The 19,969-nt window shown below is 41.4% G+C and overlaps 1 protein-coding gene across 6 annotated transcripts in view; it reads right to left on the bottom strand.

Moving 5' to 3' along the window:
• Positions 1–19,969, bottom strand: part of VPS41 (VPS41 subunit of HOPS complex) — a 124,729-nt gene that overhangs the window by 13,425 nt on the left and 91,335 nt on the right. For all 6 annotated transcript variants that reach the window (XM_033053116.2, XM_033053088.2, XM_033053080.2 and 3 more), the window contains 10 exons: positions 18,930–18,991; positions 17,997–18,078; positions 11,646–11,738; positions 11,025–11,152; positions 9,965–10,109; positions 7,850–7,891; positions 7,692–7,742; positions 5,670–5,807; positions 1,922–1,976; positions 769–909 (listed from right to left, as the gene is read on the bottom strand). In XM_033053116.2, the coding sequence (XP_032909007.1) occupies positions 769–909; positions 1,922–1,976; positions 5,670–5,807; positions 7,692–7,742; positions 7,850–7,891; positions 9,965–10,109; positions 11,025–11,152; positions 11,646–11,738; positions 17,997–18,078; positions 18,930–18,991 (937 nt within the window). The remainder of the gene's footprint in view (positions 1–768; positions 910–1,921; positions 1,977–5,669; positions 5,808–7,691; positions 7,743–7,849; positions 7,892–9,964; positions 10,110–11,024; positions 11,153–11,645; positions 11,739–17,996; positions 18,079–18,929; positions 18,992–19,969) is intronic.

The following is a 19,969-nucleotide window of genomic DNA, read 5'->3' as shown; positions in this document are numbered from 1 at the left end:
GCCATTCTTCTTGAAGATTAGCAGATTCTGGTCACTTCTTCCTGTCAAAATTAGAAGCCAAGGGATGAGAAAAAAACTAATTGTACAAGACTCCCAATCCCCCAGAAAAGAGGTCTCAAGAGAGACTTTAAAGTCTTGACTGAAAGCTCCAGAAGAGGTTGAAAATACTAATGGAATAGGTAGTTAAGAAAATTCTGTTTCCTCAGTCATTTGAACTTCTTTGAATCTGCCTCCATGACAACACTGAAGCTTACTTTTATGAGTCCATCTAACCTTTTAACTTGGAATAGTTATTCATATAATGAATGAAAGGCAAAATACACTCATTATTACCAATCTTACCTTTGTAACACAGTGTAACACAGAAACAAAATAAATTAGTTATTTTACTGAAGGGAAGAAAGGTGTAGGCTCTTCATTTTCAGAATCTTGAAAGGAAGCAGTTGTAGTAACACTTTATTTCTTTAAAAATAAAGTCTCATTCTGCTAAACTAAAAACACTACTGTCTCCTGTCCCCTTGCCGTTAAGGACACAATTATGTAGAACTAATTCAATGTTCAGCTTCCAAGAATTCATTGTGTAGCACACCCTCACACTGCCTTACTGCAAGTTTTTATGCACAGTAGGCCAGCTGTGTTGGGTTTCACAAACCAGAACACCTCCATGACCACACGTGAATGCCTTCTCTAACACACGTGAATAATTCAATCCTTTAATTGCATCAGCATTCCACACATGCAAAGCTTCCCAGAAACTATCCCACTTACGTGGTTTGTCAATAGAATATAATATGAGATCTTCCCAAAGTTCTCCATCATCTTGTTCCTTGGCAAATTCAATAGCTTTATCTACATCATGCAATTCTTCCATTATCATCTTCAAGGCACTGCGGCTATTACCCATTCTGCCTGCAATGAAAAATAAGACATTATAGGTGCTAATTGCCTATCAGTATTCAGTGCTCTTTCAGTAAGAATTTTGTGTGAAGTTGACTCCAATTAAGTCAACTAAGACCAAACCCAGACTACTAAGATGTAGGAATGCAAATCAGTATAACATGAACAAGTGCTTGGGGCAGTTTGCTGGACTGGGACCTAGAGGCTTTCTCAAGAATGTGTTGGGTCATATTTGGGGTTCTGAACTGCAGTAACATCTAACATGAGGGGGAGTGTGTGTATGTGTACAGACGTAAACTGTAACATGAAATACCAACTTCAAGGGCCCACACGAGTCCTCTCAATTTGCAGTAAGTATAGCACAGCTTACACCCATGAAAATTAAGAGAAAACAGGAAGAAGTAGCAGAAATTATGAACTATTCTTTAAATAAATTCGTTAGTAAATCCTACTCTTCACTGAAATGGTCCACAAAATATTCTTCTTACTGAACCAGAGATTGTTTAAAAAAATGCTTACTATTCTGTTCATGACTAATACATAAACATACATATAGGTCTTACAATGCCTCTCATTCAGAGGTAGAAATCTTGGCCAGCTGAAGGAGTTAATTTGCAATTAATTTTAAGGAAAAAAATTATAGAAAGCAATATAATCAAATCTTGCATCTAAGCAAAAGCTAATACTAAGCTTCTGAGATGCTTCTGAGATGATTTGCTCATTTTCTCCTCTCTTTTCGAAACTGGTAGTATTACTCTTCTCTTGGAGATTGTATTAGAAATACCTCCCCGCTCAACTTGTTCCCCATAGCCTCTGCAACACTTCCAGAACCCCAGAAGAACACCAAGTGAAAAACACAGTTACACAATATATGAAGTTAAGACACCATATCCATCCAGTGCTTTGTTTTATTTTCTAAATTATGTTATTTGGTTTAGATATTAGACAATATTCACACTATGAACTTTGTTACAAATTTAAAAGCATTGTAATTGAGCACAGTTACTTATTCTGAGTTACTTACTCAGAAGATAGACTGTCTCTTCTACAAAGTTCCTCTGCTGGCAGATCTCAAGAGCCTTGAATATAATGGAAGAGAGGAGAGAAGATAATGCAGGAAACCATGCAACATGAAATTGTATTGATCAGAAATGCTTCAAAAAGTGTGAAGTGATTTTTCCACTAAGTTACATTTTGACAGGAATACAGGCTCCCTTAATAAGCACAGCCAAGTCCTCTGGCCTTGATTAAGAAGAGAAACTCTGTGACTTCCATGACTCTCTTTAAAATTCTTCTCTGAGGCTGAGTAAATCTGGGGACAGAACAGGTATTTCAGGCTGGACTATGTCAACCTCTGCCTTTAATTCTACCGGCAACTTCTTTATTCTGCCTCCAAAAGTTGGTTAATACAAAACATTAAGGTTATCTGCTATCAAGACTTGCTTCCTGTGGGGGGACTTAATGTGGTCTCTAGTGATGGAAGTCTGCTTGACATTAATTAATAACACAAGGCTGAAAATTTCCTCAGGGTAACCAGAGTGGTTTCAGGAGAGAGAGTGCCCTGCAAATTTTGTACCAAGAAGACAATACAAAATAGAAAATATACAAGAATAATATGGAGGAAACATTTCTTGTAAATTTGGTTTGAAGACCTGAGGGCTACAGAATCTGTGTGTAGTTAGAAACCAGCACAATTATCAAAACTACCAAACTGATTACCAAAAAGTTCGTAGTAACAGGAAATCAGCAGGGCTGGTAAGCTATAAGCAATGCCATGTCTATTTACAATTTGGAAACAGAAAACAAAGTCAAGATTCATAGCATTCCTGTAAAGACAACTGTTCACCAACTTTCACACTTTTAAATCAAAACTTTAAATACATAAAGTACAGCTACAATTAAAGATGAAGTAGGAATTAACTTTTCCTTCCAACTCCCATTATTTCAGAAGAGTTACAATGGGATGGGCAATGAATTTTGGGCTAGGGGTAAGTGAATTACCAACAAGATACTTCAGGTGAATGAAGTATGAATAATACTAATAACTTATATACACAGCTGACAGCCTTCATTTTCCCTCTCCACTTAAAACGTAAACTACATAGTACCAGGTATTCAGTAGTTCTAGACACTGCCATTTCCTGATGTCATGCTCCCTCTAGAGGAAAACAGGGAACATTCCTACCTCTCTTCAAGCTCATTTTTAAAATGTTTGCTAAAGTGCACTTGAATAAAAGTGGCTTACTTCTAGAGAGCACAGATTATTTTTTCCTTGATGAATTTATAATTTCATTAGAGCAATATTGAGTGGATTTTTTCAAACAGAAATTGCTTTTTGCAATTTATACACCATGTTGGAACTTGCTTAACAGGAATGGAAAATATTGGTAACTGGGAAATTCTCACTCTGTTTTCATTTTCTTAGAACAAAGATCTATATGTCACAACAAGTGTTACTATACTATATGCATGGTAAGAAGTATAATTATGGAATTAGTAGTAGTATCTTTTCCTCTCCTTAGCTTCTTACTGAAAGATGTTAACATTAAGGTTAGAATGACACATATTTTCTGACATTCTTTTCTCTTGACTTGGGTGATCATTGCACCACACCTTCCAGAAGCTGATGGGTCGCTGACCTATTCTTGCTCATAGCCCATATCTTCAGCAAAGCAGTGCCAGCATTGAGGATCAGTTTCACACAGCACCTTTCTGCACCACCTGCCACTAAAGATAGGAGAATAGATGTGCAACAACTACAGTAATTTCACGATTACAAGCTGCACCATTTTGACTAAAGTTTTGGTCTGTACCCGGAAGTCCGACCTGTAATCCGGAGCGGCTAATATATGAACAATATTCTAAAAGTTGCCAACACGGAAGTGAGAGCCCGTGGCAGCCCCAAGCCAAGCTGGAGCCCAGCCAGCCCCGGCAGAGGCGGGAAAGCCTGGCAGAGGTGGGGCCAGCGTGCGGGGGGTGGGTGGCAGAGCCCGAGCCAGCAGTGTGGGGGAGCCCAGCAGAACTGGGGCCAGCAGCGCGGGGGAGCCCGGCGGTGCGGTGCTGCCCGGCAGAGCGGAGAAGCCCAGCAGCGCAGGGAAGCCCAGCAGAACCGGGGCTAGCAGCGTGGGGGAGCCTGGCAGCGCAGGGAAGCACGGCAGAAGCAGGAAGCCCAGCAGCGTGGGGGAGCCCAGCAGAACCGGGGCCAGCAGTGCGGGGGAGCCCGGCGGCGCGGGGGAGCCTGGCAGAGCTGGGCCAGGGCGAGCAAACGCGGCGGTGGCGGTGGTGCAGGCGGTGGGGGGGGTGAGCGAGCCTGGTGGTTGCAGCGGCAGCACCACCCGGCCGGCCCCGAGCGGCCCCGCCAAGCCGTAGCACCAAGCTGGGCCACCCGGCCCTGTCGGTAACCATGAGCGGGCCGAGCCTGCCTGGCCCCACCCCGAGCCAGTAAATCCCGCTATGCCGTGATTCTGTAACTAATTGGCAAATTTGTGAAAGTTGTACATGGATCCTTGCTACGAACGAAAGTGCGGTTAGTAATCCATTGCGGCTCATATACGAACGAGGACCTAAACGTTGCCGACACCCCATAAATGTGGCTTATAATCCCTGCAGCTTGTATTCATGAAATTACTGTAATTTGCCTCAAAATTTAAAAAAAGGCAGGTAAGATTTTTTACATGAAACCATGATCACATGAATAACACATAAAACAGGAACTAAGAGTCAGAAAATTAAAAACAAGTAAGCCAATATTGTAGACCAAAGTTTCTGGCTGGAAACCTCTCAGGCTCACTACCTAAAGTGGTCAATCTAGTTTCAGGGAGTGGTTTCAACAAATTTCCAATCCTAAGAATGCATTTTCCAGTAGACAAGCATGCAAAACAAAAGACGTACCAGTAACAGTACTAGATTTCTTTGGAATGTTAACCAGAACACAACATTCAATATTACACTTGAAAACTACTCTACTGTATCATCATTATACCTGCATATGGATAGGCAGCCTTTCACAAGGTCTGCTCAGCCATTAACAGCAACAAACACAAATAAATTTGTAAAAAGTTGTACAAATAATAAATTCGACCCATCTAAATTGGAAAACTTAGAATTCCATTCATTTCACATTAATTCAAGCAGGGGAAACAACTAAAATTGCCCTTACCTTTATGCATTTTGCAATTTGACAAGAAAGAACAAGGAAGGAAAACAAAAAAAAAGTATTAGAAGATGGAAACCTGGTACTCTGTAAAGCCCCAAGTATATTAGCCAAAGTACAAAGACAAAATACTTTTAGCCTTGTTAGTTTAGTGACTTATATTGTGTATATTATTCAAGAGAAACTTATGGCCTTACCATAAAAAGATAGAATAACTACAGTTACAGCTACTGTAACTGTTCTTTCAAGATCTAACACTGACAGCTCCTAGATTTGGCAAAATGATTGTCAATTTCTTGAAACCATAACCTACTGTTCCACCAGGCTAAGCACTGATGAGTAGATATAGCTAGTGGTTGCAGCTACACATCAAACGTGAATTCAGAACTTCTGCATTAAAAATATCCATGAATTCCTGCCCTGTGAGCTGAGAGACGAAAGTCTCAGGTGTCATCAGCTTTGCAAACCAAACTGCAGGTGATGGCCACAAACTCAAAGGATTCCTCATATGGGCAGTAGAGGGCAGTACCAGGCACAGCTTGAAATTCACAAGACATAAGACAAGCTACAGAACAGACATAAAAATCAAGGACCTAGGGCTTCGATTTTTGGGGCTTACCTTCTCCAGTGGGCAGTGTGTGCTGTCTCTGAGAAATGGAAGTAAGTTTGGTCGATCATATTCAGCATAAAGGCTGATCTGCTTCTCATGATATCGCTGGCCTTTATGGTGGTCTCTTTTGAAAAGCTTGTGTAAATACTAGGAATCACAAAAGAATCAGAATTCAAACCCACTTATTCAATATTATTAATGGAACAATATAAACTGCTGATTTGGAAGGGAACCACATAGATAATCAAATTCCAACTCCTGGCCTAGCACAGGACAGCCCCAGGAACATGCCATGTTCTTGAGAGCTTCTTGAAGTCAGACAGGTTTGATGCTGTGACCACTTCCCTGGACTGGAAACCTGTTCCAGTGCCCAGCCACTCTAGTGGGCAAAGTTTTTCCTAATATCTAATCTAAACCTCCCCTGACACAGCTTCATGCTGTTCCCTTGGGTCCTGTCACAGGTCCTCAAAGAAGAGATCAGTGCCTGCCCTGATGCTTCCCTTGTGAAGAAGGTATAAATAGCTATGAGGTCTCCTGTTCTCCAGGCTGAATAAAACCAAGTGACCTCAGCTGCTCTTTGTATGGCTTCCCCTCTAGACTATTCACCATCTTCCTTGCCTTCCTCTGTATGCATCCCTTTTGCAAACTAATAGTCTGTCAGTTGCCTTTGCAAAGCTCTTAGGCTGCGGACTGCACTTTTCATAGATCTGCTTCCCATAAACAGAACTCTAACCCATAAATCACCTCTCCACCAAATGAGTACCTGAGCCCTATCTGTAACCAGCAGCAAGTTAAACTTCCCTAACACAGCCCAGGCGCACAGTCACACATGTACTCCACTGACAGCATGCTCAAACCAAAGAGGAGCTTTTGGAATAGGAGTGGGGACCCACAGCCTTACAGTAATGTTGTAATATCATGTATTACAGATATTGTAATTCTGTACAGACAAGAACAAATCAACAGTGTATGGAAATTACAGTCCCAGAAACACAAGCAATTCACTTTCTCTATGGATCAGCAAAAAACATAGCTGCACCCACCAACCAACCTGATCTGGGCTGACTTTATGATGGTGAATTGTATTCCCATTTGTCTGCTTAGCTCAGAAATAAGTTTTGCACCTTTAAAACTAGATCTGAGACTGAAGAGGGGAGAAGGAGAACCAGTGGAATGTCTGAGGTGGTTGCATTCAAAAACAAGAGTTTTCAGCTTTCCTTCTCATGGACTGTGCTGTCTGCAGCACAGACAGAGAGAGCTCTCCTTTGCTTTTAGTTAATTTCTGTAGCTAGGTGAGCCAGAGAAGTTCCCTGGACTGTGGTTTTTCTTTTACTAAGAACTGATCAGCCCTGCTTTGGACTGAAAACCCAGAAGGGCACCAGGAGCTCACGCCTGTGTCCCACCAGGGCTGGGACGCGGCATCTTCCACTGCAGGAGGGACCGATAAGAGACTGAGTGAGCCGGGCTACACCCCATGACAAGAAATTTCTGAATTTGTCATCTCTTCAGAAGAGTGAGAGGTTTTATTGCTTAATATTATTCATTTTTATGCTTGTGAATACTTTGCTTATTAAATAAGCAGTTTTTCCCACTTTCCTCCAAAGAAATCTTTTCCCGAACCATTAAGTGGAGGGGCTTGAATCTGCTTTCTATAAACTCCCTTTTTGAGTTTCCTTCCAAATTTGCTCTAAACCAGGACACAACCTCATTTTTGGATAGGGAAAAAGGAGAAATAAAAGCAAGAAGTAACTGACCAGAAAAGATGAATGCCTACAATGCTATAAGGAGACGTTCATAAGCATGCATTATGTTATCAAATTCTCCCAGGTACATATTTTAAGATCATTTAACTACTGTGAAGATGCTATGGCCTTGCTAAAAGGGAAACTGTCAGAAGTAACCACTTTGTCTTTGATGAGTTTGACATTTCAGTGTCAGGTGCACTTTGACAAGATAAACACAGCTGTAAAAGGTATGTCCAGCCAAGAGTTTCAGCTCAACGTGAAATCAACAGAATACAGGAATACTTACCACATGCTGTAACTCAGGCCTGTTTTCTAATTCTTCAACAACTCTGTCAATCTGAAAGAAAACAAACGTGTGATAACCATCACATTTATAAGACTGAAAGGAGGACAGGTAATAAAAGCTACCATTGGATTGTCATACCATGAACTTGTTATACTCACGGAAATTTTATCTTCATTATCCAAAAGCATGTCTACTGCTTTCTACAACAAAGAAAGAGAATTCAAGTAGGAAACAGGCACACATATTTTCTCACAATCTAGATGGTATTATGATTATTCACTGATGGGTGTCAGATGGATATTGCAGACCTACTCTTTTCAGCAAAGGAAATTCAGAGGGCAATTTACATAACACCAGCATATACTGAGAGCATAGCATTGCAGTATTCTTCAAGAATACAGTAAATTCACGAATACAAGCCACACTGAGTATAAGTCGCATGGCTGGGTGTTGGCAAACATTTTGTTTTTTGTCCATAAATAAGCCGCACCCGAGTATAAGCCGCTCTGTCGTTCGCAGCGAGGACCCGCGTGCAACAAAGTTGCCAAATACTAACAGAACCGCGGGAGGGCGGGGTTTACTGGCTCGGCTCAGGCCATGAGGGCTCGGGGCTGCCGACAGGGCTGGGTGGCCCAGCTTGGCGCTGCGGCTCGGCGGGGCTGTTCAGGGCCGGCCGCCGCCACCGCTGGGCTCAGTCACCCCGGCCTGGCACTGCCCCGCGGCGGCAGGGGGGGCACAGAGCCCGCCGGCACCTGCGGCGGCCATGGGAGCTGGGGATGTAGCCTGCCTGCTCCTGCGGCGGCAGCATGTGGGGACGGGAGCCCCCCGAGCCGCGGGGCCAAGCAGGAGAGGGCCCCTGCCTCCTCCGAGCCGCGGGGCCAAGCAGGAGAGAGCCCCTGCCTCCTCCGAGCCGCGGGGCCAGCAGGAGGGAGCTGCCCCGCCTTCCCCACCCCCTGTGCTGCTGGCACAGAGCAGCTCCACCCGCCGCACAACAGAGTATCAATTTGTAACAACCGCGTAAATGCAGGGTTTTACTGGCAGGAGCTTGACTTTGCAGTTTGCACTGACTTGGTTTGCACTCCCAGGGTTGAAAATGTCAGAAAATTATTCACATATTGGCCGCACCTGAATATTAGTCGTATTCCCGGTATGGGAGCAAAATTTTGGTCAAAACAGTGCGGCTTGTACTCGTGAAATTACTGTACTTCTAAATTTCCCCACTAATAGCAATAAATGCTGTGCACCTACACTGCAGGTGAAGTATGCCCACCAAATCATCATCAGTCACAAAAAGCCACTGCCAAGTGATGTAGAAATACTTTTTCTTCCATAGCAAAAGGGAACTGCAGGGTGATGACTATGTAAGAAACACACAATTCAACCCACCTCACAACTGGATTCCTCCAAACTACCTGCACAATAATATCATTAATCAAGTAGACAAGACCATGTAAGCCAAGTGACCACCAGGATTCAGGTTCTGCTGCTTCTTTCAAGAGCAAACTTTTGCTTCACTTTCAAAAAATACCAAACCACAGATTCATGACATGACTTATTCTATTGGATTAAAAAACATATATACTTTTTTTTCTCCATATAGTTTAGAATGGGCATACTAAAGATGATCACCAAAAGCAGAGATCCCTATTTTAGCTACAGTGCTTAAACAACTATTGCACTCAAAAGAGATCTACTTGGTCACCTTCCCAGCAATCACACCAAAACTCATTTGCTCAGGTTTTATAGCCAGCTGGAAAGAAAGACGAATAAACACTTCCTGATTTTTGGAATTTAGGTTAATAACCTTGCAAACTTTCAGAAGCAGATTAATTGACTGTGGTGAAAGGAAAATGGCAAGTACATTTAATACATGCCTAAATAAATTCACTACCTCCTTTCTTTGGCTTATTAATACCCTTATTTGATTCAAAATACAGAAAGAGTAACATGGTGAAATGATACTCTGTGTGAAATGATATTTAATGTTGTCACTTGAGAATCACAATGATGACCTCAAACGATGTGGACACCCACTTTTCTCATTGAGAGTGACAAATGGAAATGGAAAGAAACACAAATGGAAATATGAAGGAAAAAAATAATCCTTGGGTCAATTATTTTTCAATCTAGGCAAACAATCTTCCTCATCTCAGAATGTATCCAGATGCAGCAAACACATTCTCTGCCACAACACCAACTTTAGGTAATTTATTTTTAATCTGTTAAATTATATCTAGAGGAAAGTGAATATAAAATCATTAAGATCATCATACCTCTGAATCAAAATCCATGAGCAGAACAATTTTGTCCCTGATAGAACTGAAAAGATTGTGCTTGTGGATCAGCTGGAAGACATCTTTGTGCCTCAGAGTTAGGTAAATTTCTAGGGCTCTGCCATAGCGCTGATCGTAAGTGTACCTGATAAAAACAGGATTACAATACATGTAATGTTACATACTTAAGTGTAGGAAAATAACTTATGAGAGAAAATATAAACATACTCTACTATTTAAAACATATTAGGATACCACTTGATTTTACAAATATCTAAATAGATCTGTAGATTCATTTATGTAAAGGGAAATAAACACCAGGCAACATTAATTCCACCTCTGTTTATATTGGTCTTAATTTTTGTTCTGACCTGCAGTTTTCTGCATTTTCATTTTCTATTTTCAACTCACAGGGGAAGACCCAAAAAAATGCTAGCCTTTCAATGGCCTGGAAACCAATTCAAACACTCTTCAGAACTAAAAAACCATTGTTCTCTTAAAACTTTCAGGCAGATTGTAACATTGCAATAGACAGTAACTCTCCTTTCTTCAAAGAAGTAGTATGAAAGTAACACAGTGATCAGGCTGAGAAAATCAAACAGCTTTATCCCTGTACAAAGTGACCAAGAACCAGATCAGTTTTAGCACATTTTCCAGTCACAAATTTCCTTGCATGCAATAAATCTAAATGCACTTCTTTTTAAATAGTGGGCAAACGCCCCCACCATTTTATTTTCACGTGGGTAATTCTGAAATGCACACTTCAGAAAAGAGATTTTCTCTGACAGAATGAAGAGGAATGCTAGCTATTTAGTCTGAAAAGAGGACTATGAAATCCAATCTCATGCTTAAAAATTTGCTTTCATACTCAATGTGAACTTTACAAGGAAGGGTAAAGAATTGCTAAGCGGTGCAATCAGCAGAGTGGCAAGGAGAGAAAGCCAATACTCTGTAGGCTGCAGCAAAGAAGATTTCTGTTAAGAGCTAAGCAAATATGGATAAACTGCAGTACACTGTTTTAAGTGTACTTTTTGTAATAGGAATTTAAAATTGTACTCACAATTCTGCAAGTGTTCGTAGCAAAGTCCTGTTCTGTGGATCTTTCTTCAGGTGATCCACTACAGCTTGAACTATGATTGTGTTATTATACAGATCTCCAGGCCACTCTTTTATTAGGGTTGCAAACCCCTAAAAGTATAAGAGATTGTAACAGAAATAGAAAGAATGGCCTAAGGAGCATTTCAAAACATCAAAGCTTCAGCTAAGCCTCTGAGATGATACCTGCGGTCCTGAACCTTTAAGGAACTTTCACTGCACAGACATGTACGGTGCAGAACACAAATTTTTCCTTCTTAGGGCAATGCTATTAAGATTCACAAACTTGAGTCTCTTTTAGATGCTGTAGGCTTTGTGTATTACCTCAACCACTTATGTTACATTAAGCAAACTAAAAATAACAGTCTAATAAATAATCAATTTCACAGTATTTGCATGTTCTGAAGAACATTCTATTTATTATCTTAAAATTAAAATTTTAAATATTGTCATTACTGTGGAATTATCCACCGATAATCTGTTTGAACATATCCGAGAATTTGCTGTCAGAATTCTGCACTACTAAGGGTATTTGACTGGCAATAACTATTGGATACATTGATGTGGACACATCAGGCTGCAGTACCTCATAGTCACTCTCCAAAAATTCATGCAGGACCATTTCGTAGATCAGAGGTTTCAAAACTGGATCTCGTCTTGGCAAGTAACGACTAATTGCCTGCAGAAACAAAGAGAACAAAGCGTCAGATGGGGAATGACATGTAACATTCTGGTATACTGATAGAAAATAAATATTATTGTGAAACCAAAGAACAAAACTATATGCAAAACATGGTCCCTGGTAATCACTGGAAGTCTTATAAAAGTATACTTGTAAGCAGCACCCAGAAGTTATTTACTTTAGGATTCTACACACTGGAATTGTGTAACTCATTTGAAAGAACTATCATTTGAGATAGAGGTGGCAAGATACTAACTAGAACGGGAGAACCAGCCATTGTCTTTAAGACACCTTAAGTCATTTAGAAAACAAAACCCATAAAAGACACCTCAAAACAAGAATGTTTTCAAAATCCATTTTGTTAAGTCTTGGCCTCATAAAATGAATAAGGATTCCCTTGCCGAAAAATGTGTGGTAGTGGGCTGACCCTGACTGGACACCAAGCACCCAACAAAGCCATTTTCTCACTTCCCTCCACAACTGGACAGAGGAGAAAAAATATAATGAAGGGTTCATGGGTTAAGATAAGATCCAGGAGAGATCACTCACCAAATAGTACCACAGCAAAACAGACTCATATTTGGGATAGTAATTGAATTTATTAATAACCAAACCAGAACAGGATAATAAGAAGTAAAATAAATCTCAAAAACGCCTTCCCCCATCCATTCCTCCTTTCTGGGCTCTACCTCCTTCACTCCAGAAACATAGGGAGACAAGGAATGGGGATTATGGTCAGTTCACATATTGCTTCTCTCTTGTTGCTGCTCAGGTAGAGGAGTCCTTCTCCTTCTCCAGCATGGTGTCCTTCCCACAGGAGATAGCTTTCCACAAACTTCTTTAACATGAGTCCATTCCATGGGCAACAGCTCCCCAGGAACTGCTGCAACGTGGGTCACTCTTCCATTGGATTTAGTTCTTCAGGTGCAGCCTGCTCCAGCATGAGTCTTCTCCACAGGCTGCAGGTGGATCTCTGCATCCCCTTTGTCCTCCACGGGCTGCAGGGGAACAGCTGCTTCTCCATGGTCAGATGGTCAGCATCACAGATTGCAGAGGAATCTCAGCTCTGGTGCCTGGAGCACCTTCTCCTTCTCCACTGACCTTGGTGTCCACAGAGTTGTTTCTCTCTTATAGTATCGCTTGTTTTTTCTCGCAATTACAACTGTGCAATAACTTTTTTTCTTTCTTTTTAAATCTGTTATCACAGAGGTGTTCCTCTCATTCCTGATTGGCTTGGTCTTGCCAGCAGTGGGTCCATCCAGGAGCTGGCTTGCACTGGCTCTCATGGACATGGGGGAAGCTTCTGCCAGCTTCTCACAGAAGCCACTACTGTAGCACTCCGACTATCAGAACCTGACCACACAAGTACAATATATGTGTAATTTTGAACTTTGACTTACTTTGGGGTCACCACATTCTATGAAGGGCTATTTTTACATACCCAATTGAAAATTAATTTGAAAATATATCTCTCCATGAAAAGGGTGATCTGTTATTGTATAGAAGGTGAAAAGGAATTGCATTCCAGGAAGCAGGAGATGAGAAGCTGCCAGAATAAATCAGCTCATACCCTGGAATTTCAGCACAGCATCTAATTAGCACTACTATTCCATGCAACTAGAGGCCAAGATTATTTCCGCCTGCCAAAATAAATCCTACTGCTACCAGCTGTCTGGAGATTGTAGGGTTTGTAGCTGAGGGACCAACACCAGTGAAATTCCTCCAAATACTCAGAGATGTTGCCTGTTGCCTGCTATTGGCACCTGGTACAATGGCAGATTGTTACTGAAGTTGCTTGAACAAAGCAGGAGAAAAAACATCTCGCTACATTTTAGACCCTCCTCTCCCTGTGGTTTGGGCTTGGCCAGTTTTTGAAATACAGTGCTGTCAATATCAACTCCCACCAGATGTCACAGAATTTATCAGTTAACTCAGGGCACAGTCTTGCTGCCTGATCCTGGGGTATCATATTCCTGACTCCTTCATAAAAAGACTCTTTTGGCTATAGAGAAAGCAAGCTGGACATTAACTGGAGACTCAAAGGCAGCCATCTCCATCAGCTGTTTTCACTCCTGCTTTCTACCTTCCTGCTACCCCCAAAATGAACAACCTTCCCCAAGAGATTGTTGCAACTCCTGGCTGCAGTTTGGCCACACAGTGAGCTCTGGAGAGGTGCAGTTGCCTTGTGTGTGAGCCAGGCTGCTTCATGAAGGAAATTTCTCCTGCCCCATGTCCCATTGCTTTGAAGAAAAAACACAGCCACCTCCATGCTCAGAAAAGACTAAGTATACAAGAAGCATGCAAGAAGCATACAAGTAGCATGTAAGAAGCATACAAGTTATTTTTAAGCCTTGGCACAAAGGTGAACTAAGACCCATGCTGGAGGTTACAAACTCTTCATATTTTATTTTTAAGCTGTGGTTAGGGAACAAGGTCAGACAAAAAAGCTTCTGGATCAGACTGCCTTTGAACCAATTCTTGAACTATGTGGTAAAGTGACTTTAAATAAAAAAGCAATACTATACACAGATTTATTTTCTTCCCTTGTTTCTTTTCAAGATCTGCTTTCAGACTTTTCATCAATAAATATACGGACGAGGTATACACAAGAAAGGCCATATAAAAGTGGACAGCAAATAGCTTAAACCATCTCACCAATAACCCAGAACAACAATTACTCATTCCTCAAAGGATATCTAAGAGATTAAAGTGCTTGTCAGGATAGTGCTGCTCTCTGCTATGCCCACTACAGTCAGGTGAAGTCTTCCAAATATTATCCAGCCAATGTTTTGGTTAAAGCACTGCTGCTGCTAGATGACAATCCTGCACCACTGTTCTCGTTCTCACAGCAAACAGAATGGAGCATATCCCTCATGTCACAACAGCCAGCACTCACAAGAGTTTGAAACCTTTTGAATCCATTCACCTTCCTCAGCTGCTTGAGCTGGGACATTAGGTTTCACACTGAAGTGACTTGCGCACAAGTGATGCTGTTTGGGTTTTGTTTTTTTTTCAATGTTCTCTGTATTCTTCACACATATATTTGTAACTCTATCACCTATTGTATTAGTGACTAGTTTTCCCAATACTTTCCTACTGTCTTTCCTTAAGAAGAAAGACAAAACAAATTTCAGAGCTCCAAGCCCCAGGAGGCACATGTCCCTGTGATATCTTGGTTCTTCCTGGGAGCCAAGGCTAAGAACAACTCTTTGAGATACATTCTCACGGACAAAGTACAACTAGTGCTGAAGGTGGGGCTCCAGAGAAAGTGCTTGATCTGGGGGGGAATTTCATCACCACTTGTCCTCCTAATTGGTGCTTTTTATCAATTATTCTAATTTCTTAAAACCTATGAATGTGTATTCATCCCTGTATAGGTGGGCTTTTGTAGACATCTTTCCATAACTGCTCCTGAAGGCCTTCAAATCAAGATCTTCTTTTATACTACCTCCTTACTAAAATTATCTCAAGTTTCATTTCCAGGTTGGGCAAAAGACAACACAAGCACATAACTCCCTCAAGCTACCACTGCTGGAGGAGGAGAGGAACAGATCACTGTAAGGCTCCAGAATCTTGAAGCTGCCACAGCTAGGATTGCTAGAGGACATTCAATGAAGATGACAGACATCAAGATATCAAAGTGCAACCTTTGGTAGCCAAACAGGACTGCTTACTACAGAACACTCAAAAATCCCCTGAAATCACATGCAAACAAACAACACTCACCCCACAGACTTTGACACTGGGGTATCACTAATTCCTGTGTACTGTCACCTTAGTTATTGGCAAATCACACTTGATTTGAAACATCAGATTTCAGGCAACGATTTACATACAGTGCAAATTCTTCCGAGACAATTCTGTTTTGAAACAAACTCTGTTTCCACATCTCAAATAGTCTCCTCAAAAGGGCTTAAAGCCTTTATAGGCCAGTTACAATATGGTGTTTGATATCTGCTAGTCATGCAAGTAGGTAAAAATTCCACACAAGTGATCCTAAACATTACAAGGACCCCCTACTTCAGGTCTGGCTTAATTTAGTTCATCCTTTATGATACTCAGACATCTTTAGAAATCTGGGAAAAGTTATATGTGATTGAAATAGTGAAATAAGGCAGGCATTTTCTAGAACTGCAACTTGAAGATGAATAATAAAATGGACTACAAGTCCCATATTTCTGAGAATTCCTGGGTCTAGGCTCTAAGAAGAAAAAAGATATTCTAAAGGCTGCAAACAGACAACTGTTTAGAAAGGTGGTAACTGAGCAGAGATGTTTTTGCAACAAACCTGCAAATATTTTTATATTTTACAGTCTGCTGAATAAGTGGAGACAAGAAAAACATCCTTTCCAGATATCTGCAGCTAAAAAAACAAAATAAACCTAAAAGGACTAAGAGGCAGTGTATCACAAATTCACCTGTATCTGCATTCAAGTCCTTTATTGGACTGAAATAAAGAAACAGAAACATAGGGACTTTATCTCCAAAGTAGTGAAGAATGCACCACATCACAAAGAAGTCATACTAAATGCAAGGCTGTTTTTGCACTGGAGTGGCTCTGAAACAGAAGTCAGACATTTCTGAAATTCGTATTGCTGAAACACTTTTGGTCTTTGAACAGAATTAAATAGCTCAAAACCAGCAAGGGACTGCATGCTGTGAGATCTTAATAGTATGTCCTTTTTGGCTCATTGAGTTTGAATAGGAAGACATAAAATTCAGAAGTAAATGTACACATGTTACCAAAGGGAGTGTGCATAATGTTTTCAATTGGTTTAGCAGTGACAGTACTAGACTTTATGTCCTGCACAATTTATTAACTGAGACTCTCACATTAAATGTGTACTGCAGTGGTAGCTGGCTTGTGACCGGGGAAAGCATCAGACAGCAGAGACTGCTCCTCTTTCTTCCCACTATTTCTAGCACACAGCATAGGTCAGCGCTGCTGCTTTGCAATTCTTTGACACTTAAGGTTGTGTAACTGTGCAACACTTAAAGTTGTTGCAATGGACCTGAATTTGCCAGAATGACTAGTACTCACAGAGTCTATTTTCCTTAATACTTGGGGTAGGATTTTTAGGATATACTGGAAATGAATGAAAAGTAAATGGGAAAGATGTATTTAACTGTGAGTATCTTTGCAAGCAAAAGACTTGGGGGCAGGTCTTTCACGTGGAGACTGCCAACAAGTAAAATATGCAGTAGCACTATGCCTCCACTCTTGTTTTAAAACACATACTCATCAATCAGAAAGACAGCTATCTAGAAACAAACAGAGGTCTTGGGCACCAACACCAGAACAGGGCCATTAAATGTGATGCTTATATACAGTAAATTCACGAATACAAGCCGCACTGAGTATAAGCCGCATCTGTGGGTGTTGGCAAATATTTCGTTTTTTGTCAATAAATAAGCCGCACCCAAATATAAGCTGCTCTGTCGTTCGCAGCGAGGACCCGCGTCCAACAAAGTTGCCAAATAGTAACAGAACGGCGGCAGGGCGGGGTTTACTGGCTCAGCTAAGGCTGTGCAGGCTCGGCCCGCTAGGGGCTGCTGACTGGGCCAGGAAGCACAGCCTGGTGCTGCCGCTCGGCGGGGCCACTGGGGGCCAGCCGCCGCTGCCACTGGGCTCGGTCACCACGGCCCGGCGCTGCCCTGTGGTGGCAGGCAGGGACGGAGCCCCCCCTGCTCCCGTGGCGGTGGGCGGGGACGGAGCCCCCTGCAGCCTCCCCGAACCGCGGCAGTGGCGGCCCGGGTCCCCCGCCGCCTCCCCGAGCCGCGGCAGGGGCGGCCCAGGTCCCCCACTGCCTCCCCGAGCCGCGGTAGAGGCGGCCCAGGTCCCCCCTCTCCTCCCCGAGCCGCGGCAATGGCGGCGCGGGGCCCCCCCGTCTCTCCCCCGGGCTGTGGTAGATGAGGGAAGGAGGGAGCTCTCCCGCCTCTCTCCCCGCCCCCCGTGCTGCCTGCAGGCAGCCAGGCTCCACCCACGGTGCAACAGAGTAGCACTTTGTAACAATCGCAAAATGCCGACTTTGCAGCAGCTCAGCTCGGCACTCTGGCTGGCACTTCTGAGGTTGTAAATGTCAGAAAATTATTCACATATTAGCCACTCCTTAGTATTAGCCGCATTACTGGTTTAGGAGCAAAATCTTAGTCAAATTGGTGCGGCTTGTATTCGTGAAATTACTGTACTTGGTCAACATCAACAGTAATTACAACATACAAATTACTTGAGTGCAGACACAGAAATTAACTTACTTTAAGCTGACCTATTTCTTTAAACTTGTAAACTTCAAATTCCCAGAGTTCTGTGTTTTTGCCAAGGATTTTCTGGCACTTTCTGGAAAGAAAATGAAAGAGATGAGAACAAAAGTAGGTACAGAAAGTAATATAAATTTGACAGCATTACTACAAGGATTCCTTTCTTCTTCTTCCTATCATGACACTTGCAAAAGTGACTTATTTTGGCAACCACCATTTTAAGTAGAGTATGCCAGGTTCTCCACCTTTCAAACCTTAAAATTTTGTTGCATCCAAGAGGACTAAATGTGTATTATGCATTCACCCTTAGTGATTAGGGCCATATTAGCTTCCATAGAATCATGGAATGGTTTGAATTAGAAGGGATCTTAAACATCATCTAGTTAAAATCCACACACCAGGGGCAGAGATGCCATCCTCTTAGTCAGTGAGTGAAGTTTTTAAATCTCAGCTGAGAAAAACTGAACACTTAAAAATATATATGCTTATGTTTACACGTACATGAAAACAAAAACCTTGGGCAGTTCCTGATCCTCACTTTTGATTCCCATATTTGACATTTTTGTTCATACCTATGCAAAATCAAATTATTTTCTGATGGTCTTATGTGCAATGACACACTAATATACTGAGTTTATCAAAATCCAAGAAAACCTTAGTTTTGAAAATCTAGTGTGACTTTGAAAAATCAAGGCTTGCTTTCAAAAATATATGCCTCAATTCCAGTTAAAGTTTATAGTAACTTCTAGGTCACTACAGACAAAAAAAATGTGGCACTGCAATACACCTCTATGTTTTGAAACTTCAGAAACTCCAGAATGCACAGAAAATCAACATCCACAAATACTTGAGAATCAATAATTTGTTTTTGCTTTTCCCCCCACAAAGACACACTTCAGCCAGCAAAGTAGGTCTTTAATATTAGGTTACCGAGCAGCCAGGTCATACTCTCCTTTCTCCACCAGGTGATTTATATAGGCTAAGCCAATGTCCTAGGGGGAAAAAAACCAGAGAATTAGTTATAAAAGTTTGGAAGTGAACTACTCGACTACCGCAAGAACTTCCATAACAGTAGTGCATACAGCTGGAAAATCAAGGCTCTAAGTGCATCCTCTGATTCTCCTTTACAAGTAGGGCCCACAGAACAGTCAATACAAAATACTTGCATAGACTGCTCATAGGTTCAACCAAAGGTGCTCTTTTAAATAGTTCTCATAACCTCACTGATGCTGAGAAGACTACCCCTTCTAATTATTAAGGATTGTTTGAAACACATAGCTGATCTTGCAATGCTTGAATTAGTTCAAAAAAGAAAACCACCAGTCATTGTATAAGACATACTCTTTGTCAACACCAAGTTTGCAGACCAGGGAAAAAAGTTGGTTGAGAATACAAATCCTAGTGCTGCTCAATAAAGTGCAGGAGCTAGTGAGAACTTAGCAAGATTATTAGTTATAATATATAACTAATATAAATATATATATATATATACTAATATTTAATATATATATAAATACCAAATTTCCTTCCTCAAAGTTCATGTCAGTGGTAAAATGTTTCTGGTAGGCATTCAATATATATTAAAATTTTGGCAGGAGCTTCCTAATGCAATCTCAAAGCTCACGTCCATTTTGACACAACCCAGTGTACTCACTGCATAACTTAAGAATCATACCACTAAAAAAAGCACACTGTTTCCAGAAAGAAAAAAGAAAAAAAAGAGAAAAAACCCCAAAACAACAAAGCTGTACGATTAAAAAGAAGTCCTTGTTTCTTAAAGAAAAGTAATTTGCATCTTCCAAGGCACTTTTCTTTGATCAGCATCAAGGACAGTACTGACCACAGCAGAATATAAACAGGGGTATACAACAACTTCAACTGGTCAATCTACTACAAAGTTAGAGAAAAATGCACATACACAAGATTTTAGGATTTCATTATACTATAGGAACCACCTTCATATTTTCAAC

This window comes from Catharus ustulatus, chromosome 1 (assembly GCF_009819885.2).
Source record: "Catharus ustulatus isolate bCatUst1 chromosome 1, bCatUst1.pri.v2, whole genome shotgun sequence".
NCBI lineage: Eukaryota > Metazoa > Chordata > Aves > Passeriformes > Turdidae > Catharus > Catharus ustulatus.
Note: the sequence above shows the minus strand (reverse complement) of the source record. Positions and strands in the feature narration are given on the sequence as shown.